The sequence below is a fragment of the Tauraco erythrolophus genome, chromosome 31 (assembly GCF_009769465.1).
Source record: "Tauraco erythrolophus isolate bTauEry1 chromosome 31, bTauEry1.pri, whole genome shotgun sequence".
Taxonomy (NCBI): Eukaryota; Metazoa; Chordata; class Aves; order Musophagiformes; family Musophagidae; genus Tauraco; species Tauraco erythrolophus.
In genome coordinates, this window is record NC_141495.1 from 563,804 (window position 1) to 590,530 (window position 26,727).

At 47.1% G+C, this 26,727-nt stretch overlaps 3 protein-coding genes across 4 annotated transcripts; 1 reads left to right on the top strand and 2 right to left on the bottom strand.

Moving 5' to 3' along the window:
• Window positions 1–3,746: 3,746 nt before the first annotated feature.
• ATF1 (activating transcription factor 1) lies at window positions 3,747–18,015 on the top strand. Of its 2 annotated transcripts, XM_086628487.1 has the most exons (8): window positions 3,747–3,779; window positions 8,507–8,623; window positions 10,515–10,643; window positions 12,401–12,501; window positions 14,053–14,183; window positions 14,964–15,143; window positions 15,234–15,393; window positions 15,792–18,015. In XM_086628487.1, exons 2-8 carry the CDS (start codon window positions 8,510–8,512, stop codon window positions 15,934–15,936), a joined length of 960 nt encoding a protein of 319 aa, XP_086484613.1. In that variant the 5' UTR covers window positions 3,747–3,779; window positions 8,507–8,509; the 3' UTR covers window positions 15,937–18,015. The 2 variants fall into 2 exon arrangements, with proteins under 2 accessions (XP_086484613.1, XP_086484614.1); XM_086628488.1 differs by lacking the exon at window positions 3,747–3,779 and having other exon boundaries at window positions 8,548–8,579.
• A 1,451-nt stretch (window positions 18,016–19,466) lies between these two features.
• Window positions 19,467–24,318, bottom strand: TMPRSS12 (transmembrane serine protease 12). Its single transcript, XM_086628497.1, has 5 exons — window positions 24,222–24,318; window positions 23,426–23,624; window positions 21,655–21,926; window positions 20,569–20,711; window positions 19,467–19,700 (listed from the first exon to the last, which is right to left on the bottom strand). Exons 1-5 carry the CDS (start codon window positions 24,316–24,318, stop codon window positions 19,467–19,469), a joined length of 945 nt encoding a protein of 314 aa, XP_086484623.1.
• Window positions 24,319–25,041: 723 nt separating this feature from the next.
• TMT1A (thiol methyltransferase 1A) lies at window positions 25,042–26,666 on the bottom strand. Its single transcript, XM_009978618.2, has 2 exons — window positions 26,163–26,666; window positions 25,042–25,278 (listed from the first exon to the last, which is right to left on the bottom strand). Exons 1-2 carry the CDS (start codon window positions 26,664–26,666, stop codon window positions 25,042–25,044), a joined length of 741 nt encoding a protein of 246 aa, XP_009976920.1.
• Between the last annotated feature and the right edge of the window lie 61 nt (window positions 26,667–26,727).

A 26,727-nucleotide genomic window follows, 5' to 3' on the forward strand; every position in this document is an offset into this window, starting at 1 on the left:
AATTACCTTTCTTTTGGACTCAAAATTACCTTTCTTTTGGACCCAAAATTACCTTTCTTTTGTCCAATACTTAATAATCCTTTAAGAATTCCTAGAAATCCCTATGGGCGGTAAGAAAATACGATTTTGGAAGCAATGAGAGCTGACACCAGGTATCACAACAGGGTTTTTTGAGTCAAACGTGGTATACAGTGTCAATAAACGTGTTAAAACGTTCCAGATTACCTCACTCACCATTTTTTAGGCAGTTTTTGGGAGGTTGATAGTACGAGCTCTGCGATCTCGTGGCAGTTACCAGAGCAGAACCCAGTGTATGTGGAAACAAACCTCAGTTTTGTCCTTGAAAAACTCATTTAGATAAGAAGTTCTGAATATTTTGGAAAAGTATTTGGTGGGCAAATAGATTTAGAGACTGAAAGTCACTGTGGCAAGTCCAGGCTTTGCAAACTCTTCAGTTTAGAGGTGTGTGTTTTGGAACAATTTTTTTTTTCTCTGCTGCAGTAGTCGGACACCGCCACGGATGTAGTTTTCAGGATCCTGTGCTGCTTCCTGGGTGGGAAAGGTGCTTCTGCCAGCAGCAGGGACACTGTCTTGTTCCGTAAGATCTGCGTTCCAAAACACCTGTGCATGAAGTCTCAAATATGTTCAGTTTTTACAAATTGGCCACCAGGTGACACAGTTGGTGCTGCAGCTTCTGTAGGGCGCGAAGTGCACAAAAATTGTTCTCCCTTTTCCGCCAGCAGGGTCCCGTTCTGACCCGTTGGGCATCACTTTTATTTTTGTGTCTTCTCGCACAGCGAAGCGGCTTTTGGTGCAGCTTCGCTTCACTGTTGCCCATTTCAGAAAAAATTCTGGTGGTCTCAACTTTTTTTCTTACTCGAAGCTTTAGAGAAATTGTTTCAACAAATTATTCACCCATTGAAGTGGATTTTAAGTACAATTCTAGGATTGTCTTTTATTTTTATGTGCGATTTTTCAGCAATAAAAAAATGCACGTGTTGATTTGATCGAAGATTCCCGGTATGTGGCAGGTGGACTTTCTGAAATGGCCATTTTGAACGACATACTGGATTATTTTGGGGTTTTAATTATTTTTTTCCTTGGTTTCGATTTGGCTAGGTGTTGATAGCTTCTTACAGTTTGGGGTTTTATCTTGCAAGCTCACTGTGTACTCAGTCTTTATTCTGGCGTGTCACATTTCTCCGTGCTGGAGAACGGAGAGTTTACAGTCCTGCCCATAGAATGGGATAACATTCCATTCCCAGTGGCCAGTAAGTGACACGGAGCAGCTGGCCAGTTTTCACTTCACTGGAATGTTTTTGCAGTGTGCTGGAGAGGAGGAAGTGTGGAGCTGCGAGTCTGGAAACTCCGATTCCCAACTCCAGCTCCGCTCATGGCTTGCCACGAGGTCTTCTCGCTCCCTCTGTTTCTTCATCCATGGATGAGGATGACTATCCAGCCCTCGCAACATCCCTGTTGAGGTGACAACCCGTGCAGCAGGAAGTGCTCGGTGTTTTTCATTGCCTCTTTGAGGTTGGGGTCAGTTTGTTCTGCCAAAAATTATTTGGATGTCGTGGGAGGGCCGTCAAAAAGACGGGCCCGTTTTTTGCTTTACAATGGTTGCTTGGGATCGTTCCGTACGAGAACAAACTGGGAGGAAACTGGCAGGGCCACTGATGCTGCACGTTCCGGGTCAGTCGGATGCTTTTCCGTAACTGCTGGATCAAGCCTTGAGTCCCAGGAAGCCGACTCGCCGTGCCGGTGGGACGTGGCAGCTTCCCCAGTTGCAGAAGGCAAATTATTTCCCTCTGTTGTCCATCAGATTCCAATCTAACAGCTGCAGCGAAACTTAAACTGGGAATTCTTAACACTTGGAACTAAAATGTTTTGTATGTTACTGCTTATGAATATTCCCTGAGCAAAATATGTGGGAACAGGCACCAACAAATCCTGTTTTGTTACAATTTGCACTGCGTTTCTGGTTCAAATAAGCGTAATTCAGATGCGGCGCACTAACCGTCCGAAAAACAAGGTGATAAAAATGAGGAATTTTAGCCCGAAACGCAATTTTTCTTTAATTTCTGTCAACCATTGTCAGATTCAGACTCCAGCGTTATGTAATTATGTATAAAGTTTTTATTTATTTAAGATTAGATTAGAGACACATTTTTAAATTTAACATCCGCCTGGACAGTGTTCCGTTACCGCATCCTTTGTCTCGTGTTAATAAATATTGATGCCTGATCGCTCGCCGCCTCCTCCCTCCGCCGCTTTTCCAGAGGGTTTTTGATGGATTTTTTTTAAGGAAGCAAACGTGGGATAGCGTTTATCCTGGCGGGAGGGAGAACTCGTGAGGGTTGTTTCAGGTGTGTTCCATCCCTCGTACGTGGAAGCGTTGGGGACCTGCGGCTGGGAGGAGCGGAGCTCCGTGCGCAGCCGGGGCTGGATGGAGTTGGACCCGCGGCATGAGGCCGTTCGGATTTGGGAATCGGAGTTGGGTCGGAGCTCAGCGCCGAGGATGAGCTCGGTGCCGCGTTCAGCACCATCTCCCTGTGTTTAAGATTTTACTGGAGTATTAGATATTCCTTATGCAGTTTCTGGTTGGGATTCGGGATTGGTGTGTTTCATTTTGAATGGAATTCCGTGAGAGGGAGAGACCCTTAAACCTTTGCCATTAATGTTTATAAATATGGAAAGGGTGACGGCTGTGAGGATGGAGCCAGGCTCTTCCCAGTGGCATCCAACAATAGGACAAGGGGAAATGGGATCTAAACTGGAACACAGGAGGTTCCGCTTAAACATGAGGAAGAACTTCTTCCCAGTAAGGGGAACAGAGCACTGGGACAGGCTGCCCAGAGAGGTTGTGGAGTCTCCTTCTCTGGAGATGTTCCAAACCCACCTGGATGCGTTCTGGTGGGATCTGATCGAGGTGGATCTGCTCCGGCAGGGGGATTGGATTCAATGATCCTTTGAGGTCCCTTCCGATCCCTGACATCTGGGATTTTGGGATTCCCAACAAGACGTGAGAGGCTTTGCCCTCCGGAGGGCAAAACACCGAAAACTGCAGACGGAAAAATGAGAGAGTTCCGTGTAGCAGCAAGAACAAGCGTGTTCCACCGAAGTTCACGTTGGGAATAACGGCTGGGGGATGCTGGGAATCCCGGGAAAGATTTGTGTGTTCCACCAAAGCTTTAATCCAATGGTTCGTGTTGGGAATGATGGCTGGGGGATGCTGGGAATCCCGGGAAGGGCTTCCATCGGGATGGCGATGGAGTTGACGTGTTTTACAGGAAACACGGAGTTTCTCAGTCCCTGGGAAGAGGCGCTGTCGCCCTGTCACGATATTCCTTAACTTTTAATTGGGAGAAAAACTAACCGGTCCCGCCGCGCCGCCTGGAATTGCGGCCCGAATCCCGCCCCCGCCCCCTGGGGCCGAAGCAGCCGCGGTCCGGCCGGGGGCGCCCTCCCGCCTTCGGGCCGGCAGCGGCGCTCTGCCGCCGCCTCTCTATGGTCCCCGAGGTCGGAAACCGCCGCGTGGGGGCGGGGCCCGAGCGGACGCTCTATCCCCCCCCGTTCCGCGGCTCCATGCCGCGCGAACTCTATGGTGGGGATTTCTAGCCGAGGCCTCCGCGGGCGCTCTATGGTCGCCGCCCGCCCACCCCGAGCGTCCCGCGCGGCCCCGCCGTGTTTACGATGCCGCCGGCGCCGCTTTCCTGAGGCGGAGACGGGCGCGGCGGCGGCGGCGGTTCTCCCCACGCGGGGCCCGGCGGGCCTCCCAGGTAAGAGCGGCCGCCGCCGCGGCACGGCGGGCCGCCCCCCCCTCCGCCCGCCCCCGCCGGGCCCGGAGCCGCCGCTCCCGCCGCCTCCGCCGGCCGCGGGGCCTGGGCCAGGCCGCGCCGCGCCGCTGCCGGGGCCGCCCCTCCCCGCAGCCCGCGAGGCAATGGCGGAGCCCCGCCACAGGCCCGGGAGCCGCTGCCCTCAGCCGGAGCCCGCCCCGCCGCGTCCCGGCGGGCGGCCGCCGCGGAGGACCCCGGCGGAGCTCCCGCCGCGCCGCCCCCGCCAGGTGCGCCGGGCCCGCGCGGCCTCGGGCCGCCCCCCCGCGCCGGGAGAGGCTCCGCCGGGCCCGGGCGCCGCTTCTCCCCGGGCCCGGGCCGGGTGGGCGCCGCGGAGAAGCCTCCTGGGCCGGGGGAGGGTCGAGGAGGGGCCGGGGGGTGCGGAGGAGCCCTCGGGCGGCGGCTTCAGCCCCGTTCGGGTCCGCGCCGAAGGGGCGGCGGCGGTTTCCCGCCCGGAGACCCCCGGGATAACCCGTGGGAACGGAGCGATCGCCCGCGGATGGCGGCGGCACCTTTTTCCTGCTCGTTTGGCCTCAGAACCGCTTCGGAGCCGCGTCTCCCGCGCCCGAGGCGGGGACTCGGGTCGGTTCGGGGCGGCGGGACGCGGCTGGTGTGTAAACGATCGCGGGGCTGTTTTCCCCTCGGGAATGAGGATCTCGGGGGTGTTTTCCGTGCACGTTTTTAGGCTGAAGGCTTTTCCTTCTGCAGCCCGCGGTCCCGGGAATGCTCGCGGAGCCCCGTTTCGCTGCGGAAGGCCGGGGTGGAGGGGAGGAAAACGCGGATGGAAAGTAATCCCGAAGTTTTCAGGAGCATTCGCGTGTGTGCGTGTGGAATGGGATCCAAAACACCAAGTGGGGACGTTGACTCAAGTCTCCTCACTGGCCTGCTGGCATGGACTGGTGGGATGTGCTGTCCTTTGCCTCTTTCCCCGATTCCTGGAAAAAAACTGGAGTTCTCTCAGTCTCCTGGGTGAAAAAACTTTCCTCAAGCGGCTTAATTGCAAAATTCAGTAAATGGTGTTTGAGCCGCCGCAGCCGGTGCAGGCAGCGGATTTCGAGACGTTAAAGTGTGAAATTTCGCCCGGTCACCCGGGTTTATTTTCACCAGGTGTTTAAATGACTTTCTGTGATTCGTAGACGTCAGAATTTGGCTCTTGTCAGTGTCTGAGAATAAAATTCTGTGCCCAGTATCCTTTAATTTCTGACTTTTTATAAAGTCTTTAAAAAAAACCCTAATCGCCTCTTACAAGATTTCAGTCCTGAAATCCCATTCGGTCCTTCCCTCTGCAGGATTTAAAGCACAAAACAGAACTTGGTTCCTTCCTTCGGCGTCATCCCGCTGCAGCTCGCTTCTCCTGGCCTCCATGTGCAGCTTTTACCTTCCGTTATCTCGGTCTTTACCTCCTGACTGCGCCTCGAGGCCCGATCTGAGGCTGGGAATCCACGATTTTGGCCGTTTTATGAGCGTTTCACTCGAGGCAGTCACTGTCTCCGATAATCCGCGTTGTGAACAAGCAGAGAGATGATAGTAAGGACAGGAGAGCAGAGCTCTGCGGGACACGGAGCGATTCCGAGGAAAATCTGGTGGAGATGGTTGCTCCACAGGTGTGGGATGTCTGTACGGGGCTGTCTCTTCAGCATTTTGGGACGTTTTTCGTCAGGATTAGCAAAAGTTTCAGGAGTTGTTTTTTCTTGTTTATTTGTTGTTTTAAAATTGGTGCTTCTCAGCTATTTAGGGGTTTTTCAGTGGTTCCTGACTGGTGGTTCCATCGAAGGAATGTGGCATTAAGAGGGAATGGATGAATGTTAGGGTGATAAATTAAACTTGCCCACAGTAAAACGCAACGTTCCTGTTTGTGTTTGAAAGGAAGGCATGTTTGAGACTCAGACTCATGTTTCAGGTGAGATAAGTTTCTTTGGCTGGAGAGAGCCAGTTCTCAGAAGTCTAAAAGTCCCTCAAAATGAACTTCATAATGGTGCTGCCGCCGAATCCTTTCATTTAAATTAAATTGCTTTTGAGATGTAGCTGCATGGAGGCGGCGGCTTTGTTCTGGGGAGCATCATCCTGACCTATCCGATTACAAAAACATGGGTTTCATGCAGGTTGGAGCAATAATTATTTTCTGACCAATAAAACGTTGGGTGTTGCTTTTGCAGATTCCCTCTGTGACAGGAAAAACTCTTCCTTCACCCCAAACCGTGCAGCTGGTTTGAGCTGGACACATGTTCTGTGTTGGAAGAAGTTTTAACCGTGGTGTAAAAAGCTGAAACCCCCGTCTGGTTTCTGTCTTTCGTGCCTCTTTTCAAATCTCAAGAACTTGCAGGTTGAGTTCACTGGAACTGACAGATGCTAATCGCTGTTCGAGGGCTTCCCAGAAGGCCGTTCCAATGGAAAATCCGTGGTTTTCCAGCTAAATAAGTTGTTCTAACAAGACAGAGGCAGTCAGGCGAGGCCAGACGGCGCAGCGCACCTCCTTTATCCAGCAGAGGATGCACGATGCCATAGTGGTTGTTAAAATCTCTTGCTCCATCTTTTTGGATGTTATTTGACTGAGATTTATAGATGAATATTCTTATTCATAGATGTCAGTGAAATATTGCAGAGCAAGCAGAGAGGAAGTGAACTTGAAAAATCATATTTATAATGGGAAATACTTTATATTTTATTCCTGTAAGTAGAACTTCACGCCTGTGAGAGAAAGATCAGCAAAAACCTTTGTGCTTTCTCCCCAGTTTGTTTATTTTGGGTGGTTTTATATCTTGGTTTCGTTGTTTCTTGCAGTCTATTTTGGTGCTGGTGTGAGTCTTTCATGGGACAATAAGGCAGAGAAAAACAGTAAAAGAGAGAGAGGGTGACAGAATGCGGTTTAGCACTGCAGAAATGAATTGGGTGTTTCTGTAGCACTGGAAATTTATTTTAATTTTTGCTGTTGACTGGATTTCAGTTTGACAGTGCCCTGTTTACTTGTGACACTTGGTATGTCTCCCTTTGCAGAGGTAGGAAGCAGATTTTCCTTTATGAAAAACCATAAAACTACATTTCAGGCTGTATAAAGTCGCGTCCCTTCTACGTGCTTGCTGCTCGTTCTGCTCGTTTTTTGTAGCTTCGAGATACTTAAATTACTTTAGTTCTCAATTTTCTTTCCTTGGAAAAAGAAAAAGCCCAATCAGGCTGTCTGACTTGCCAGCGAGCGCTGCAGCAGTAGCGACTGAGAAAAAGGAACTGTTAGAACCGCATCGCTGCGCGCCGGCGGCGGGGCCGGATTCGTGCCGGCACGAGGGGCCAGATTGGCGCCGGCAGGAGCAGGGCGCAGCCGGGCAGGTGCCAGTCGGGGTCCCCAGCTCCGATCCCCGCTCCCGACGCCGCGGAGGCGACAGCACCGTTGTGTGAGCAGCAGCGGCGACGTGACCATCTTGGCAAAGGCAGTCGGGAGAGCTGGGATTAGCGGAAGGTTTCCAGAAGCTGGGAGCAGCTGAAGCACTGCCTGGCGTCCGTCAGCTTGGTATTCCAGAGTGAAGACTTCATTTTGCTGCTCCAGCTTGCACTAGGGATGAATTCCTGGATGTCTGTAGACATAAGCATGTTGGGAAGCTGTGTCATGAGCTGGAGAAGGTTTGTTCCATGCTGATCGGTTTCCTGTCAGTTTTGTCTCCACAAAGTCCTGGTTTAGTAACTTATTTGAGCAGTTGCGCAGCGGGACTCCTCGGATGAGTAAGGATTGCAAGAACAAGACCCTGGTCTTGGTGCACGTTGACTTTTTACCCTCTGAGCACACGTCAGGCTGCAAGAGCTGTGGTTTATCTCAGTAGGGAAAAATCAGTGACTCATTTCCACAGAAAGAAAATGTAATTTCCAGTCTCATAGCAACTGTCCTTTCAACAGTTTCAAACCTTCTGTGACAAAATGTTTAACACTCACTGATCATCTCTTAATGCTCTAGGCTGGTCCACCCACTCACCCCACCTAAAGCATGCATTTTACACCACTAAACCCCCAGTATTGGAGAGGAGATGCTGCCAAGACATGGTGAACAGTTAAATATAAAATCTTAGAAATGAGAGAAGTGTTACTGACTGTATTACATGGAGACGGAACGACTTTTACAGGGTTTAAAATGCAAAACTGCGTTCTCTCTACTTTGATTTGGGATCCTTGCTTTGGTTTTGTACACCTTCAGATGCTTTAAAATAGGTTTGGCTGGTAGCTTGGGTGAAATATTTGGGAAAATTATTTCACTTACAGCAAGATACTCTTTAGTGTAAATGCTTTGTCTTGGTTTTCTTCCTAGATCTCATGACTTGACTTTATTTTTGTGAAAACAACAGGAAATTTGGTAAATACGTTTGACAGTAAACTTCAGCACCGAGTAGGTCTGAATCTGCGCCGACAGACGGTTGAAGCACGGATGTTGTCAGGGTGAAATGGGACTCGTTTCCCGTTCCAAAACGGGGGATCGTGCGGCTCCGTGTCCCCACGAGAAGGGTTAATGATGCTCAAGGTGTTGTAGGGAGAGGGACAAAAATGCTGTGCTGCTCCGTAACAGAAATGAAAAATGTCCAAGTAAAGCTAAAAGCATCGTGCATGGAGATTCTGTGACGTGTCAGTGGAAGCTGGCACCTATCTGCTGTTCCAGTTTGTCATTAACGGAATTTAACTCCTTCCTTTTCTTGTAGTTGATGATGGAAGAGGTGCACAAGAGCAGCAGTAACAGCTCCGCGACGCCTTCCCAAACACCAGCTGCACAAGGTACAACACTACAGGCAGCTCAGCTCTCTCATATTGCTCAACAGGTAAAGCCTGGGCCAAATCTCAGCAAATTTGAGGTAGTTAAGAGCCATTTTTTGGGTACTACAAACTATATCAATTCTCGAGTTCTAGAAACGCACAGAGAAGGAAAAACAAAAGGAGGTTGAGAAAAATGTACGTGTTACTTGATGGACGACACAAAGTTAATAAAATGGCTTGTGTTCAAAAGACCCAAATGAATTTTCAGGCTTGTACAGTGCAAAAATGCAGCCTGGTGTTTTCATGAAGTTGTGCATCCTTTGAAACAGGCATCGACCTGACATGCAGGAGCTGCTTCGTAGTGAATCGAGGCCTAATTTTAATTTTTGTTTTCAGAAAAACCATTTACAGCTCCTTTTGTGGTGGTGGCAATCCTGGGTGCTCAGCACCACGGAAACACTTGGATTTTTGCCCAACGTGAACATATTTAATGTAATAAATCATACAAAGTTGGCAATTTGATGTACTTACTGCAAGGTAACATCACTTCCAAAACTTTCAGCTGAATTCCTCACGATTCTGCGGCTGAAGGAGCATCTCCGGGTGGGGTTTGCTGCTGTGAAACGAGGGAGTTTGCAGCTCCTCTGCTCTCTGCCCCACAGAGATTCACATTTTGATGCAAATTTAGACGCCTGCGAGGCACAGACCGGACAGAACATCAGCAAACATCCTGTTGTTTGTTTGCAGGCTGTTCTTCTGATCTGTTTTTATATAAAGTTGCCAACGTAACTTAATATTATGGTGCGTGATACAAAAGTAGTACTAAACGGAAGGTTAGCCGTGTGAATTTTCATGATCCCTTCATCTTTTCACATATTCCAGATTAATAAAAGTAGTGAAGGAATTTGGGGAGGAAGCTGGTTATTCGCTCACGCATCTGTGTGTATAATTGTAATTGATTTTTAAGGGCAAAGGCTGGTGAGAGTTTGACATCAAAAATGCAAATCTATTGGAATGTAAAAAGTATTTTCTGTAGGAGTAGCAGTAGTGATGAACTTTTTGCCAATTAAACCTGGATTCCAGCTACAACACTTAGCAAAACTGAGCATTTTAGAACATTAAAGAACAGATGCCATCATTTTTATTTGGAAGAATCAGCTCTTTTTCCTTCTTCCTTGTCCAGAGCTTGCACACCTCAACTCTTTGGGTTCCTTTTGTGCTCTGGTGTCTTTCATATAGCCCCCGTGCCCTGATCTTCCTGAGCAGATGGGTCAGCTTTTGCTCTGCCTGGCTCTTGTAATTTCTCCTCTGTGAAATCTTTCAGCCATAGCCTCGTACCGCTTGCTTAAAAAAAACAATCCAAGAACACCAATACGTACGTTATTCGTGCTGCCTTCTGCGTTACTCTGCTCCTGTCAGTGGGGTCTGTCCTGAGCTCTGTCTTGTGGATCGTTTCATCTCGATTTGTAGTGACAGGACACGGGGCAGTGGCTTTAAACTGAAAGAGGGGAGATTTAGATTAGAGATAAGGAAGAAATTTTTCACTCAGAGGGTGGTGAGGCACTGGAACAGGTTGCCCAGAGAAGCTGTGGCTGCCCCATCCCTGGAAGTGTTCCAGGCCAGGTTGAATGAGGCTTTGGGCAACCTGGTGTAGTGGAGGTGTCCCAGCCCATGGCAGGGGGGTTGGAACCGGATGGTCTTTGAGGTCCCTTCCAACCCAAACCATTCTATGGATCTACGATTTAGATTTCAGTGCCCTAAACTCCTGTTTTCAGCCTTTTTTGTATGCAGATGTGTATCTCAAAAACGTGTATCTTTAAAGGATGCCTTCTGTGACTTAATTAGACTTAAAAGAAGCCTCTGCTAATGCCTGTTCTCCACCAGTTCTCTTACATGGATATACCCTGAGTATGGCAGAACAAACGCTTCTGTTAACGATTCTTTGATTTGTTGTAGATGTCTCTAAGAGGTCCTGCCCCCCTGACAGTCGTTCAGCTTCCTGGAGAACAAGTCCAGGTCCAGGGAGTCATTCAGACAGCACAGTCCTCTTCTGTAATCCACTCACCGCAGGTGCAGACAGTGCAGGTAACTACGGAATATCCCAAATAACCACGAATTTGGGTTTATGTACGTGAAGAGACCTGTAAAGGGGTATCTGCCTGGGCTGACTCTGCCACAGTGCAGCCTTTCTGGCCCTGCTGTGAGAGACAGCGAGCAACTCCGGGACAGTATTTTGGGGATACATCGTTCTTAACGATTATTTAGGCTTGAAACTATTTGTAGTGCTAAAGGTGCCTTTAGACTTGAAATTAAACTGTTCGATGTTGCCTCCCTTTATAAAAAAATGAAACCAGAAACTGGAACAAACCCACAGCTCTTTAGTTGCTGCTCGTAACAGGCGACCAGAGGTGTCCGTACCCGAACGAGGAGGGTATGGAGTGACCCAGTGAAGAGGAACGTGGGTTTGGAAAAGGGAGACCCGAGTGGTGGTGGATGAACTGCGGATTGCTCACCCCACCTACGCCGTAGGTCCGTTCCCGTGGCACCTCAGTGTTCTGCCGTGTCTCTGACTCGTTTGCCACGTGATTTTTGTACGAGCCACTCCAGAGAGGTGCCGTGGGGAGTTTGCAGTCGAGGTGTTCCTGCTTCCTTCAGTCCTCGGCTGCCGAGAGCCCTGTGGGCAGCGTGGCACTGGAGTCACGCTGTGGAACAGCCGCACCAGTCAGCCGGAGGACTGGAGGAACTGGGCTAAAACTCATTAACTTGCCACTGGTCCTCTGTACTGTGCCTGCCTGTTCACATGACATTAAACTGATAAACTGTGAAAAGCAAACTGGTAACGCGTTTCCAGCTGTCGTTGTTCCTGTAGATCATGGAAAAGAAACAACGTTTCCCTTTGCTGGAACCAGTTAAGCCCCTGTTGTGGGAGGTTGTCTCTACTCGAGGCTCCGCTAAGCCCTTTCCTGTCATCCTGCCCCAGTTGCAGGGTCCCCGCTGACTCTGCTCTTTCCTTTTTTCCTCTGATTTATGAACATTGTGGCCTTGCTGCTCGAAGGGGAGAAAAGTGATACATGAGCAGCTTTTTTTTTTAAAAATGTTGATAGTGGGTTGTTCTTTTTGCCTCTGGAGCAGCAGTTGAGGGAGAAATGCTTTTCCCAGAGCTGCGTGCATTCTTCTTGAGTTTGTGTTGCTGGCACGCCGATAAGCACAAATAAATGTTTTGTTAGCTTGTATTTAATAAGGAGCATCAGAGGAAAAAATAACACCTGCCAACTGGATGAGTACACAGTGGAATAAAGAGAAAATTACAGATAATACTTTGTGTATTTACTCCCTGATAAGGTGCTGCCTTAAATATTGTTTTCATTTGGCTCTGACATTCAGACCAACAAAACACACTACTCTTCTGTCTGCCTAAAAGATTTTGAGGTTTTTATCTGTTTGTACATAAATGGTGTTCCTGTTTCCATTCCCACCACCTCCTTACACAGCTCTGTGTGGGAGTGGCTCATCTCTTCAGGCCACATCGGCTAAGAAGATAGTTAGGCTTGTGTGATTTTTATGAAAATAATAAACCATTTGTGTTTCTTCACAGTGCTGTTTTAAATTTTCTGCATTGATTAATCCTGCAGTTTAATCAGCTGGAACAGCCACCTTCAGCTGGTGGACGTTTTTCAGCTTTTAATGTGTTAAATAGTTCAGGAGAATCTCTTGAGCTGGGTTTTTTTTTTGCATTTGTGTAGTTTTCATGCAGCTTCAGCTTATATATGTCTAAAATGTGTAATCTCTCCTGGGTATTTCTTCTGAAGGTACTGGATAACCACACGGAATGTGTTTTTTAGGTATCTTCTTTGTCTGAGAGTGAAGATTCTCAGGATTCATCAGACAGCATAGGCTCCTCACAGAAAGCTCGAGGCATCTTAGCTCGTCGTCCATCCTACCGGTACGTGCTAGAAGTAACATATTTTGTATTCTTATTTGAACCCAAAATCCCAACTTCTTTCAAGAGCTTTGTGTATTCTGTCAACCTGCAAGTTGTTTCCTTTCTCCTGAAACATTCACTGGGTCTGCTCACGCAGGAAACCTTTTGAGGGTGCCGTGTCGCTATCGTTTGCTAAAGGAAACTAAGACTTGGCTGGAGAGCAGCTTCAACGTGGTGTGGCACAGGGAAAATTGTTTATCAGCTGTGGTTTACTCAGTTACATCATTTTACTGAAATAAGGAGTGCAGTCAAATGCCACGTCCTAGCTTTTCAAAGAATAGATTTGTTAGAAACTTACAGAAAATTTAAGATTTTTGACAATAATGTTCCAAAAATTTTCAAAGACAGTTTATGAGCCTAGCTGATACTCCTGTCATTGATGACTGTTCCCACTTCTGCCACTGCTTTCATTTTTTCAATGTTTTACCCACTCTTCTTCGTACTTTCTGATGACTTTATCTCATCTTGGATTATGTACCAGAACAAATAATTTAGGAGGGATTTTATTATTTCACATGCACTCAAAAATGGTGATGGAATAGAGCAATTCTGAGGCTTCAGTGACAGTAGCAGGATAGGAAAACGTGAGCTGGCAGCAGAGCTCCTATGGGAGAACTGTTTTGGGATCAGGAGTTGTCAGTTCTGCATTTCTCTTCATCAAACTGCCCCCAATTCCTCCTTCAGCCTGGGGTGGGACGCAGGAAATCCACGCTGCCACTGGTTCTTCGTTAAACAGGGATGTGCCTGTTGTCACAGGGTGTTGTTACGTAGGACGTGGGTCGTTGGAGAGGCTGTGCAAGAGCTGAATTAAATGCAGAAAAGAAATGTGAAGTCCTACTGTGCACTGAAAGAGCAAAAGATCTCATTTTAGAACTTCTCTCTAGTAACCTACTCCTTTGTAGTGTATTCTGACACCAAACTGGTTTTAATTGAACCTACGCAGCGTATTCTTGAGAGAATTAGAGGATCAAGTTGTGAATCAGAAGAATCTCGTCGTAGGTCAGTGATATATCCCCGGAAAGTGTTCATGGTGGAAACTCTGACACAACTTTTACCGAAACGAGACGGTGCAGCTGCAGTGCAAGTTTTCAGCACACCGTTTTTCTGGAGACTACCAAAATCTGCTGTAGTTGGTGCAGGTTTTCAGCGCGGACTGAACAGTCCAAACGTGTAAGGCTTTTAGAGGATAATGATTGAAAATCTGGAATTCGTGCTGATTCGCACATACACATACTTGATAAATCAGTAGCTGACTTGAATTGCTCTTCGCTCATAGAATTATTCAAATATTTAACTAAAAACCTAAACTATATAAACTACAGAAGTGTAATCACAGGAAGGGTTTGAGGCAGTCACCTCATACAAAATGTTTCTAATTCCAGAAGCTGTTGTTATCACACTTTTAGTGTTTATTTCTGTATTACGAATTAGGGATAGTGGTTGGCGACTGTCATTGCAGTAACTTGTAGGATTTGCATAAGAGCTGATCAAGAAACTCTTTTTTTTTTATAGAAAAATTTTGAAAGATCTTTCTTCTGAAGACACACGTGATAGAAAAGGAGATGAGGAGAGTCCTGGTGTCTCTACTGTTACGTCTATGTCCGTTCCCACGCCTATCTACCAGACGAGCACTGGACAGTACAGTACGTGCCTGACTGGACACATTTTTGATTCAACTTGCCTCAAAATACAGGTTTTCTTTCTGGTATGGATTTGACTAAGAGGGAACTCCAGAGGTTTGGTTATTTATCAAACCGTCAGCAAAGTTAGTATTGTTCTTACATGGAAATAGACTCGTACCTAAAACTCCAGATAAAAATGATTCGTCGTCTTAATTTTTGCACATTAAGACGAGAGATTCAAAGGATGTTTTTATGCAATACACAGCCGTTTTCTAGTGTTAGATTTAGTCCAAAACGAAAGATCAGTGGAGACAGCATTATATATATCATAGGGCCACACCAAAATGTGTATTGTGCTTGTGATCCAAAAAGCATCGTGCTGCGGCACCTGGAGCCCCTCCTCTCCGTCCTGGTTCTCCAAGCTGGGTGGTGGTACAGCTGTTCCTCACTCCCTGCCTCCCATCCCTGACCTGTCTGGATTTTTCCCCTTTCTTAAGTGTGTTTCCACAGAGGAGCTGGGGCTGTGACCAGTGGGGGTCCGTGTGGAGCTGGGGTCTGGCTCGGGGCAGTCCCACACCTCCCGTGGCTCCCCCCACTACCAGCACCTCACTGCGGGCACCCAGTAAGTTTAGTAAGAACCCAACAGCAAGAGCTGATAGTGAAAGTGATGGAAGAAAAAAGCCTTTTGAAACTGGCAGTGTTTTTCAGCAGTGGAAACAGCCGTGCAGCCTGCAGACTTACCTTTATCCGCGCGGTGTGATGTGCAGCCGCAAACGTTGTGCGTGTCGCTTTTTCTTGAAGTTGCCATCGCTGCAAATGGGTTGCAGCTGGCCAGCCCGGGCAGCGACGGCGTGCAAGGCCTGCAGACGCTGACGATGGCAAACGCTGGTGGTGCCCAGCCCGGGACAACAATACTGCAGTATGCCCAGACGTCGGACGGCCAACAGATCCTCGTCCCCAGCAACCAGGTGGTGGTGCAGAGTGAGTACGCCTTCTGTGAACGGTTGGAAATACTCGTAGTGTAACTCTAACACTGCCACGTTTTGATGTCTCGTGCCGTTATCGCGACAGCTGCATCAGGAGACATGCAGACTTACCAGATCCGCACCACGCCGACCACCACGTCCCTCCCTCAGACCGTGGTGATGACGTCTCCCGTCACCCTGACGTCACAGACGAGTAAGACAGATGACCCGCAGCTGAAACGAGAAATAAGGCTGATGAAGAACAGGTACGTGAGTGCACGTGGGCTGCTCTCCTTTGTTCGGTGGATGTGCTGAAGTGTCTCCGAAGAACAAACCCCGAGTCTCGGGAGGTGACTTCACCGACTGTGCCCGGCCGCTGCATCCAGCGCTGGAGAACGCCGGAAATTCTGACCAAAACGTGCTCCACGCTCTGCCTCGCGCAGCTTGGAGAAAAATTGGTTTATCTCTGCAGATCGACCACCATGTGTGTCACCAGATGCTGCTGAATTTCATGCTTGCACCCGTCCTCGTGTGCTTTTCGGTTTGTTCCCTTCACAGTTGCGGTGCCAGCTTCCTCCTGCCTCACCGGCCGGGATCTGAAGGTTTGTAAAAGAGACACATCTCAAATCTAAAATAAATAATCGCTTCTGCTTGTCTGTTCCAGAGAAGCTGCTCGAGAATGCCGTAGGAAGAAGAAGGAGTACGTTAAATGTCTGGAAAATCGAGTTGCGGTCCTGGAAAATCAGAACAAAACTCTAATCGAAGAGCTAAAAACTTTGAAAGATCTTTACTGTCATAAAAGCGTGTAAGAAAAGAAGGTAAAACTTTTGTGGACTGTTTAAATTTCAGAGGAGAATTTTTTTTTTATACTGAATTTTTTAAACTAGATGAAAGGTCAAAAATGAAACTTTTCTACATAGATTTCACAACTTAAAGACTATATAGATTTTATTTACAACATGTGGGTGACAAAGTACAAAAAGGAAACAAGAAAACCTCACCAAAATTCCTGCTGGCACAACTGGAAACTTTATAATTGCATCTACAATAAAAGGACAGTCACGTTTTTCGAGGCAGGTGATTAGAGTTTCTTTGAGAATTTCTACAAATGCCTCTCGTAACGGAGGCAATATTTGGTTAAATCGTGGTCGAAGTGGAATCCTTGCCATAGTTGACATTATTAGTAACATTTATAACCAGTCTCTGTTTTGATTTCTTACTCTTTCTCAATCCTTACTTTTTCTTTCAGTTATTTGTATGTAAATATTTTTATTTTAACCTGTAAGTTGTTCTTTGCAGGTGCAGATGATAAAAAAAAGCTAATACTTTGCTAGAGGTATAAATTATGTTTACTCTTTCTCAGCTGACAGTTTAAAAAGTTGGGGTTGGTTTTTTTTTTTCAATGTTTGCTGTGTTTCTCAAATTTGGAAAGGATCTGCAGAAAGCAGAGAGAGGCTTCGACCTGCAAATGTCTGAGGCACTTGAGAGAAGGTGTTGACTTTTCTTCAGAGAATTCAACACGTCCAGTTAAAGGACGGGGCGGTAGAACGAGTACTGGTGAGCAAAAGTTTCTGCAGAACGATCTCACAATAGTTTGTTCTTAGTTGCTGGGCATGATAAACATCTATAATTAAAAAATAAATTGTGTGCTGACTATATATACCATTAAACATGCATTGCTTATTCCGTCTGGAGATTCTACTGTGCTTTGGAACATTTAAACCAAATAGAAGGAAGAACGATAAAAACAAAAAAAAAAAATTGAAGATATATACCAAAGGGTTAATGAGGTTCTAATATATGGTTTGTATGCTGAAAGTAGTGCGAAATTTCCAGACTAATTTTGTAAGGTAGGCGATATTTTGCAAAGTAATGGTATCTTTGTAAGAAAATATTCTATTGAAAACAGGTAGATGGTTGGTATATTTTGTAGCTAAATTGTGATCTTTACAAATTCCGAAATTGAGTTTATATACGTATTTTGACAGTTTGTATATTTCATTTTAGTAATCAAATGAAATATTTTGTGAACCAGATTTTCAAGCATATATTTTTATGGATAGTACAAAGTCAAATGAGATCCTCTTTGGTGTAGGAGATATTTGAATTAATTTTGTATGTCTGTAGGCAACTTGCAAAAAAATAAAAGATCCTAAAGAGTATTGGGGAAAAAAAAAAAGGAAAAAAAAAAAAAGAAAGATCAGGGCTTTTTATTCCCCACAGTTGATAATATCTGCACATTAGATCTGATTGCTATCAGAGATTCTAGTTTGTATCATTTTAATTTGTTTCAGGTGAAAATTCAATGTTTGACATGACTAGGGCTCTTTTGGGTGTGAAATCTCCATTCTTGGAGATGCTCAAAAGGCGTCTGGACGTGGTCCTGGGCCACCTGCTCGAGCAGGGGGGGCTGGACCAGGAGACCTCCAGAGGTCCCGTCCGACCTTGGCCGTTCTGTGATTCTGTGAAATAGAAAAATGTGTATGCAGTGCTTATTGCATGAATAATAAATACACTATTTTCCATAGTTAGGGTTGAATCCTGCTTCCAGTTATGTCAGCGGGAATTGCACTATGGACTACGCTATTACAGAGGTCTTAGAGCTCCGTGTGTGTGTTGTGCTCGCTCAGATCCGAATGGAATTAAGAGATGTACTCACTCCCTCGATGTGTAATGCTTACCATATGGTCAGTCAGTATTTTTTGTTTTACTCATTTTTGACTTAATGGACTTCGTAGCAAGCAGAGCTCTTGGCAAACGGTATGAGAAAGACTGCATTCCACAATCACATTGTTAGTAGGCTACAAAAATCTGGTTTTTCCTGAAGTCTCTAAATGCACGCTGGTTGTGGACACGATCCACAGTGTGTTTCCTTGAGGCCAGACGGGAGCGTGCGTTTGTGCTGGCGATCGTGTCGAGAAAGAGCGCTGCTTTTGCGCGTCAAAACCGACAAGCACGGCTGAGAAAGTCACTGCGGTAGGGAACTGCTCCAGAAGCAGTGTTTGGGGCCTCCTGTTTCTGTCAGTGGGATTTCAGGAAAATGGAGCACCTGGGACCGTGCTGAGCACCTCAGAGAATCGGACCTTCTCGCTCTGTCTCCCGTCGGGTGCGCGAACACTCCTCGGCGTGGGTTTAGGAGGGTCTGACCTGCAGGACTGAAACAGGTTTGGTAACTGCTCTGTACGGGGTTTTGATCCTCGCTGTGTGCTCTTGTTCCTGTACCTTCTCCTGTAATATGGAATAAGAATTAAAAAAAAGCTCTCAAGTGTTAAGACTGTAAAAAAAAAAAAAAAAAATGGTGGCCAATTCTTTCTGTATTCAGCAAGTGAAACAAATGTAGTGCTGCCAGACGTAACATTAGGAAATTTTTATCCTCTTAAAATAGTGTTTTGGAAAGAGCAGCTTATTTTTCATCATGGAAATATTTAACAGTAACATGAGTTTGCTCTTTGAGTAATCACTTATCACAAAGTACTTATTTTGGATTTACTTCAAAATCTAGATTGTAAGAGAACAAAATCCATATCCCGAGAGTGAGAGACAGAGCACCTAACGCTGTTCTGCTGGTTACTTCCAAACAAAACTGCGCGCTTTATATGATCTGTAAATATTTGTCAGACAATTAGATGGTTGCAAATTTTGACCTTGGTAAATAAAGTCGCCAAAATAGAATTCTGGTGTTCCTTCTTTGTTTTTCATTAACGTGGGACTGCAGTGGTTCTGACCAAAGGTGCAGGCGTTGTGTGGCATCGGGTCTTTCGCAAGTAGGTCATCTGTGAACCAGCACCCGAGAGCATTTATCTGACATGTCCTTGCAGCAGAGTACCACGTTATCTGTGCATAAATTCCAGTCATCACTGAAAATAAGTAGTGAAGAACACCTTTTACCTTTCTGCAGGTTTTTTTTTTACCTTTGTAGCTCTCAGTAGGCTGAGCCGCTGTTGACCAGACACCTTCTGTGCTCTGCTCGTGTTCACCCGGCAGAGGGAGTGTCTCTGCCATGGACAAAAGTGGGAGTGCTGAGCAGAACCTCAGCGGCTGGGAGCTGGGAAAGCATAGAAATCGGGTAGGAAAAAAGTACTTTCTCTTGGTAACATTCCTAAGTGCAATTTCGTTATTAGGATCAAGGCTGTTACAATTTCCACCACATAGTTAGTATGGCTGTCAAAGGTAGAAAAGAAAAAAAGATAAGACAATTGCAAACATGACTTCTGAAAATTAAGTGTACGTCCTTTGGCTCTTGGATTTATTCTGAAACGGGAGTTCTGTCTTCTCAAAGTTCTAACAGGCAGCCCAGACCCCTGCGATGGTGACACTACGGTTTGTCCCGTTACCCAGCCTACACAAGTACTGTGTGCACCACAGTCAGAAAGATGCTAAGTGGGATGCTCACGGGACTCACGGCCTCGTTACTCAACAGTTCAGATATTATCCATCTTCTGTAGTGAGATAAACGGACGTAGATCCCCGGGAATTTTGGTCGGCCACAGCCCACTCCGAAACTGGCAATTCCTATGAGGTAGTGCTTGTTGGTACCGGGGTGATAGCACGCTAAAGGTCCACCGCTGTCTCCCTGTAAATAAACAACATCAAAAATAGTGACACATATTCCCTTCCAGGAATCAACATCGAATTAAGTCAGTAACGCAGCTGCTTTCTTTAAAAAAAAACTTTTAAAAATCAGCTAACTAGACAGTAATAACCACAGCAATACACGGGCAGTAGTACACAGACAAATGAAGATAAAATTTGGGGGTGCTGGGGGATGCTCCCTTGACTAGAACACCACCCTGCATCACTGTCAGTGTCTTCAACTAAAGTTCTGTTTTTCTTTCTGCACCTTTTCAGGCCAAGGCTTGTCTCCCTAAACTCTCACTCGTCACTTAACAGGAGGATATATTGTCCACACAACGTGTAAGTACCAAGAAAGATGGTAGTGGGTACACAACCCCGAGTCTTTGCCGTATCACCTACTGAAAGGAAAACTGCCAAGGAAAGCAGGAAGTATATCAGACAAAATACTTATGAATATGTTATGGGTTTTAATTATCAGTGTTGCCATATCCCAACTGGTGCCCCAGCTTTTGCACACCAGTGCTTTTGATCTGAGAGCTGACTTTTCTGAGAAAGAGATGCCGATTGCTCAGCATCTAAATAAAAATCTTGCTGTATCACTTTCTCGTGCTGCTGCTCTCTTTCAAAAGCATAAAAACAGGCAAGATGCTCGTGTGCTTCACACACCCCTCGTGTGCGCGGTGATGCGTGTGTGTATCCACACACGTTTGTGTTAACACCGTATCAGTAACAGCCATCTTTGTGGCAAGTGGTGTATAAATACAAAATACGTGGTATTTGTGCCGTTTTCATTAATTACGCTGCGTGTGCTGGTCGTGGTGCTGGTCGTGGTGATGCCCCTGAGGCTCTGGCTTGGTGGTTCATACCTGACAGGTGTCGGTGCCTCCGAACCGAGAGCCAGCACAGATCATGTTGTTGTTAACCACGCCTCCGTACGCATCGGACTTGTTGCAGACACTGGAAGGAATGATTTCCACTCGTGCTTCTTTCAACACAGCCGAAATTTTACCTTTAATGGAAGACAGCATATGGGAAGGTGAAATATTATTGATGCTGTTGTGTGTAGCAGTTCTTACTGTGCTCTTATTCTCCTGTTTAGCGTAAGCATGTTTCTGTAAGTGTTCAGACACGTGCGTAACACAGAGGTTGTGCCTACACCCAGAGAAGTTGTAGATGCCCCATCCCTGGAGGTGTTCAAGGCCAGGTTGAATGGGGCTTTGAGCAACCTGGTGTAGCGGAGGGTGTCCCTGCCCATGGCAGGGGGGTTGGAACTAGATGATCTTTGAGGTCCCTTCCAACTCAAACCATTCTATGATTCTATGATTTAAACTTAAGTGGGTTAAGGGTTTGATGTGGTTTTGGCAATTCTTGTTCTGAAGAAACATCGAGGATAACAATACTGCTCACCAGCCTTGCTCAAAACATCAGAGGGGACTTAGCAAATAAGCTTCTATGATCCCTAAGCTTCTATGAAGCTGTCCTTCAAACTTCCTCACCAGATGCACACCACTGACTGGCATCATGCAATGTTTGTGCTCGTGGTGAGTTGAGAGAGAATTTGAGGGAGTGCAGCCATTTGGAAAATACATGGAGACCCCAGCTTCATAATGCACGTCATCAGAATTGTTTTTCAATAAAAAAGTTATTTCTAGAAGACACTATTGAGTAGCTGTACCATGAATCTGAAAGGCTAGTTTATTTTCCTTCTTTCGTGTCCTACTTGGAAAAAAGGCTGGAAAATTGATGCTTTTGGTGACATCTGCATAGATCTAATCTGCTCGTAATGGAAAAAACACTGGGAGCAGATACTCAGTTATAGAAGGATTTAATGGTGGTGTGTGATGAGACTATAAGCTGAACAAATCCAGTTCTCCCAGTGAGCTTGAGGGACTGGATCCCGCTGTTGGTTCTGTGGCTTGTAGCTCTACCCACAACACGAGGGGGGTTTTTACCTTTCTCCGCCGTGCGCCCCCAGCCGCTGATGAAGCATTCCGTCTCGTTGTCCGTGTTGGAGTAGAGGTGTGCGGGAGGCAGGCAGATGGGCTGGATGTAGTCGCTGTAGCGCACCGCGGCATCGAGTTCGAACAACGCAATATCGTTCTCAAACGTTTCTCTCTTGAAGTCTGGGTGCACAGTGATGCTTCTGATATATCTTCTTGCCGTGTGTTTGCCGTGTTTCCAAAGGTTATGCACGCCCAAAACAGCTCTCCAGGAATATGGGTCTCTGAGAGAGAATTCATGTATTTTTTACAATTATGTTAAAGTAAATACGTTTCTTGATGGCACTGTTTTAACCGATTGTTTTACTGTTGGCTTATGCACCCTTAGGAATATACATTGAAAATTCTGTAGTAAATACTTTCTGGAACAAATTTGGCTAATTACCATTCTGCCTGTTTTGAGCACGGGGTTTGCCTAATGCTGGTTATGGCTGTTAAGGTGAATTCAGATAAATTATTTAAGCTGATACTCAGATTTTCCTTCCCACCCTATCTCAGCAGAGGCCACCCAGGAGATATTCTTTTGAAAAAAAAGTAAACACATGGATTTATTTTGCAGAATGGAAGTAGGCTTATACCCACAGTACTTATAAAGACTGTGCTTGTAGCTAGATTTGGGAAATCTATTAACTAGAAGTTACAAATAATGAATATCAACTCAATATTAAATTTAGAAATAAGACCGGAGTCATTCAGACCTAATTTCTATTCAAGTATGTTGAGACATTAAGTGAGAATTGAATTTGGCTTGTGATGAGCAAAGGGCAGGCTATAAAATTCAGGTTAACCTCCAAAATTCTCCAGAGTGCTAGATAAAAATTAAACTGATTATTTGCGATATAATGCCTCTCTAAATTAAAGTTTGTAGAAATGCATTTAGAGAAACAAGGAGCTGATCCAACAAAGTCCTAATAAATGTTGAAATTCTGAAGTTCGGAGATTTTTACAGTTCCATTTCCCTCAAGTCATGGTTATGTCAACACTATGTCAACATAGTCGATACGAACTTGCATGAACTCACGTGCAGATTTTGCAGCTACTTTGAAGACTACAGAAACGACAAGCGTGATCAGATCGATTAAAAGGCCTGTTCTGAAAAGTGTTATTACCACATTGTCAAAAAAATAATAGTAGTCAAGTGCCAAATCATTGATTCTGTTAAACAGGAAAAATGGAAATAGTGTTAGACCTAACTAATTGTAATGTTTCTAATCTAAATATTGGCAGGATTTTCTTTTTGCAGTGAGCTTTATTGGTTTAGAAAAATCTATTAATCAGAAAAATTAGAGCTCCATGGTAAAAAAAAAAAAGCCCCTGACCTAACAAAAATGTCACCTATATCAAAACCAAACGACCCTTTATTAAAAATAGCACAAGTTGTTCTGGGCCAAGCCAGAAGCACATATCCAAGACTTCTCCATGTTGACTTATAAAGATGTAACTTTGCATCCTGGGCTGGCGGCTGTCACCAGCCACAACCGTCCCAGCAAAGGGGACAGCCTGTGGTCCTTAGAGCCACAACCAGTCCCTCCTTTGGGTCTTCCCAGTGAACAGAAGTTGCACAGTTTGGGTCTGCGTGTTGGTTCTGCACTATGAGAGCTCAGTCCACGTATGTCCCATGGATTGATTCCCCTTGTTCAGAGACACCACAGGTGATGCTTGGCTGATCTATCATGCCCTCCTCATACTTCATAAATAAAGAGGCACCAGCGGGAATACGTACTTCCTTCCTGTAACGCAGTGGCCAGCCGTAAGTACTGATTTCTTGTTAACTAAGACACCACCGCAGACGTGTGCGAAGCGTGGGCCGGTTTGGTGGCTCTGGAGGCTGACGGCCCACGGCCACGCTCCCAGCCGGGCGTTGTGTCCGCCTACGATCCGGGAGACGGAGACGCCGTCCGAGACCGGCCGCTGCCCGCACTCTGCAAAACGGAACGGAGTCAGTCCTATCGTTCCAACTGAAAAACGGAGCTTTTGGTGCACTAGCAGCGTTTTAGGGGTGTGGGGGTTTTTTTTGTTTGCTTTTTTTTTTTTAATCTACAGCATTACTTGCTGCAGGACTTTGGATGCCCCATCCTTGCAGTGTTCAAGGCCAGGTTGGATGAGGCTTTGGACAACCTGGTGTAGCGGAGGGTGTCCCTGCCCGTGGCAGGGGGTTGGAACTGGATGATCTTTGAGGTCCCTTCCAACCCAAACCATTCCGTGGTTCTATGATTCTACGTTTGCTGCTGGAGCTCAGCTTGTGGCCACCGCGGGGCTGTTTTCTTCAGTTGTATGAAACGTGTGTTATTTCCTCTGGTTACACACGCACTGTGCACACATTTATTGCGTACACCAAGGGCACATGGGTTCCAGTCCCTCCCACTTTAGGAATTCACTGGATTACGTGCAGATGGGAGTTTTCTCCCGTGTCTGTGGGGCGCCGCGGGCCACCACACCCCCTCTCCCGCCCCCCCCAGGCCCCTCAACCGCCCGCCACGGCCCTGCCCGCCCCCGCCGCCCCGGTACAGCCGCAGTACCCTCGGCGGCAGCCGGCGGGGCCGCCCCCACGGGCAGGCCGGCCGCCAGGAGCGGCGGCAGCAGCAGGAGGGCGGCAGCGGGCGGCCCCCGCCGCATCCTCCGTCGAGGGGGGACAAAATGGCGGCCGGGCGGCGCGCGGGAGGCGCCGCCAACGGCCGCTGAGGCGGCGGCGGCGGCGCGTCCCGCCTGAACCGCGGCGCCGCTGACAGAAACTTCCCGAAGCCTTCGCGTTAAACGCGAGTCTTTGAACGTTCTGGCGGCGAGAGGCGGTGCCCGCGCCGGGGCGGGCGGCCGAGCGAGCGGGCGCCTTCGGGTAAGTGTTCTCTGAGGGGGGCGGCGGGCCCTGCCCGCCCTCACCCGCCTTCCCCCGCCCTCCCCCGGCTTCTGCAAATAAATACTCGAGGCTGAGCGAAAGTTGCGCCTTGTTTGCACCGGGTCGCTGCTTCGTGTGAGCAGCCGCGGCAGAGAGCGGGTTTGGGTCTGGCCCGGCTGCTTCCCGCTGTGGGGATCGCCAAAGGAATCCTTTCCCGGAGTTCACCAGACGTAGGCAGAAGTTTGCTTGAGTTAATGCATTTATTTTTCCCGCCCGCTGGGCTGTCGTGCCCTCCTGCCGCCCGGGGTGTGCCAGGTCAGCACGAGGGATCCAGCGTGGCTGGAGCTGCTTTGATTCGAAGGTGTTTGGAAAACTGACCCTCGTGAGACGCTTGAATCGGGAATTTAATTAAAGCCCTTCACTGCGTCGCCTAGATCGGGATGCGTGGGTTCGCCTGTGCCATGCTGGTTGTGCCGAGGGATGGCGGTGAGGGCAGGGCGGCAGCGCTACTTCACGGCGTAGCCCATGATGTGCGGCCGGATGGGCGTCCAGGGCAGCGCGATGCTGACGTGTTGCAACCTCAGCTCCGAGAAACCGGCCCGTTCGAGGTTCTTCCATAGCTCTCTCGTGAGGCAGCATCCGTCAAAGACCAGTTTCCAAGTCGGATAGCAGACCTGCTGCCAAAAGTACTTCCAGCTGGAATGATCGGCAGCCACGTGCTCCAGGAAATAGAAAGCACCTCCCTGGGGGAGACAAAGAGCAGCAGCAAGTGCTGGGGTTGCATCAAACTTCTCCCTCCATCCCACCTCCTCTTGGATACAGACCAGTGCGCGTGGTGCATCCATGTTCACCGGTATTCTCCCTGCCCGCTTTTTGCTTTTGTGGTGTCGGTTGGAATTAATGTAAGCAGGAAAGTTGCAGAGATGCAAAAAGCATGAAGGATGGACTTACTTGATCCTTCTTTTATTATAGCAATAGTTTGTTGTCTTTTTGTTTCAATTACAGTTGCTAGCGTGTCATTTTTTTCGAAGAAAACTAGGAGAAATGTATAAATCCTACTCAAATTCGTCAGTGCGTGACGACCCAGAGGATTGTCTTGAAAACACCATTTTAAAGGCTGAAAGTCTGTTGCAAAAATTCCCTGACAAAACAGCTTTTTGTAATCTTTAGCTTGATTAGTATATTACAGGGCAGGAAGGCATTTAATTAGAGTTTTAGTCATACAGGTAGATCAGCCCCACTTGGAAGAGGCTAAAGCACTTTATTGGAAATGCAGACGTTCAGTCTGGATCAGAGAGCTTCCCACCAAAGAAAATCTGGTGTGTGTGGGGAGGGACAACACCACAGGAACCAGTTCTGCTTTCGGTGATATACCGTAATTACTTCCCAAATTAGTGGCAGTTCTAGTTAGCAGACTGTCACTTTTTGGGTTTTACTTTTAAGAATAGGACAGTTGCTACTGTTTTGCACCGTGTAGCAGGGCAGAGGGAAGTAAACTGGGTCTGGTTTGTAAGATTAAACCCAATTTTTTTACCTTTTTTTTTTTTTTCTTTTGGTGCAGTGGCTCTCGAATAGCTGACAAAGAATGATAAAGATAACAACAAAACTTTTTTATTCAGATACTCACAGGTCTGAGCACTCTCAGTGCTTCCTTCAGGATACCGTTGACGTTGTGCGCAGAGCAGAGGACCAGGGTGCAGACGACGGCGTCCACAGAACCACTGGGCACCTGGTGCAGGTCTTCCCCTGCAGCTACTAGGAAACGCTCGTAGTGGATGTGCTGATTTTTCTTGATGCTTCTCGAAAGGGCTTGCTGGAAGTTGGGGTTTATGTCAGTGCAGGTGACTTTGCAGCCTGGTGGGTAGAACTGGAAGTTAACACCGCACCCCGTCCCGATCTCCAGCAGCTTCAGCTCTCCTGAGGGGCTCTTGAAGTCAGGTAGATTATGAAATAGCTCCTGCTTGTGCTTCTTTGCTTTCCTTTCGTGAATTGTAAAAAGCTTCTCTAAGAAGAAAGGAAAAAATACCTTCTTACAGAAAGGCTGCCATATGCCCAGGAACGATAGTAAGTAGATGGGCATGGCGAGCAGCACGAGGCAGGTGCGGAGGAAGAGGACGCTGGCCTCTGTCATTTCCAGCGTGGGGCAGAGGATCCGAACCGAGCAAAACTAGTTCTTCTGTGTGTTAGAGGCC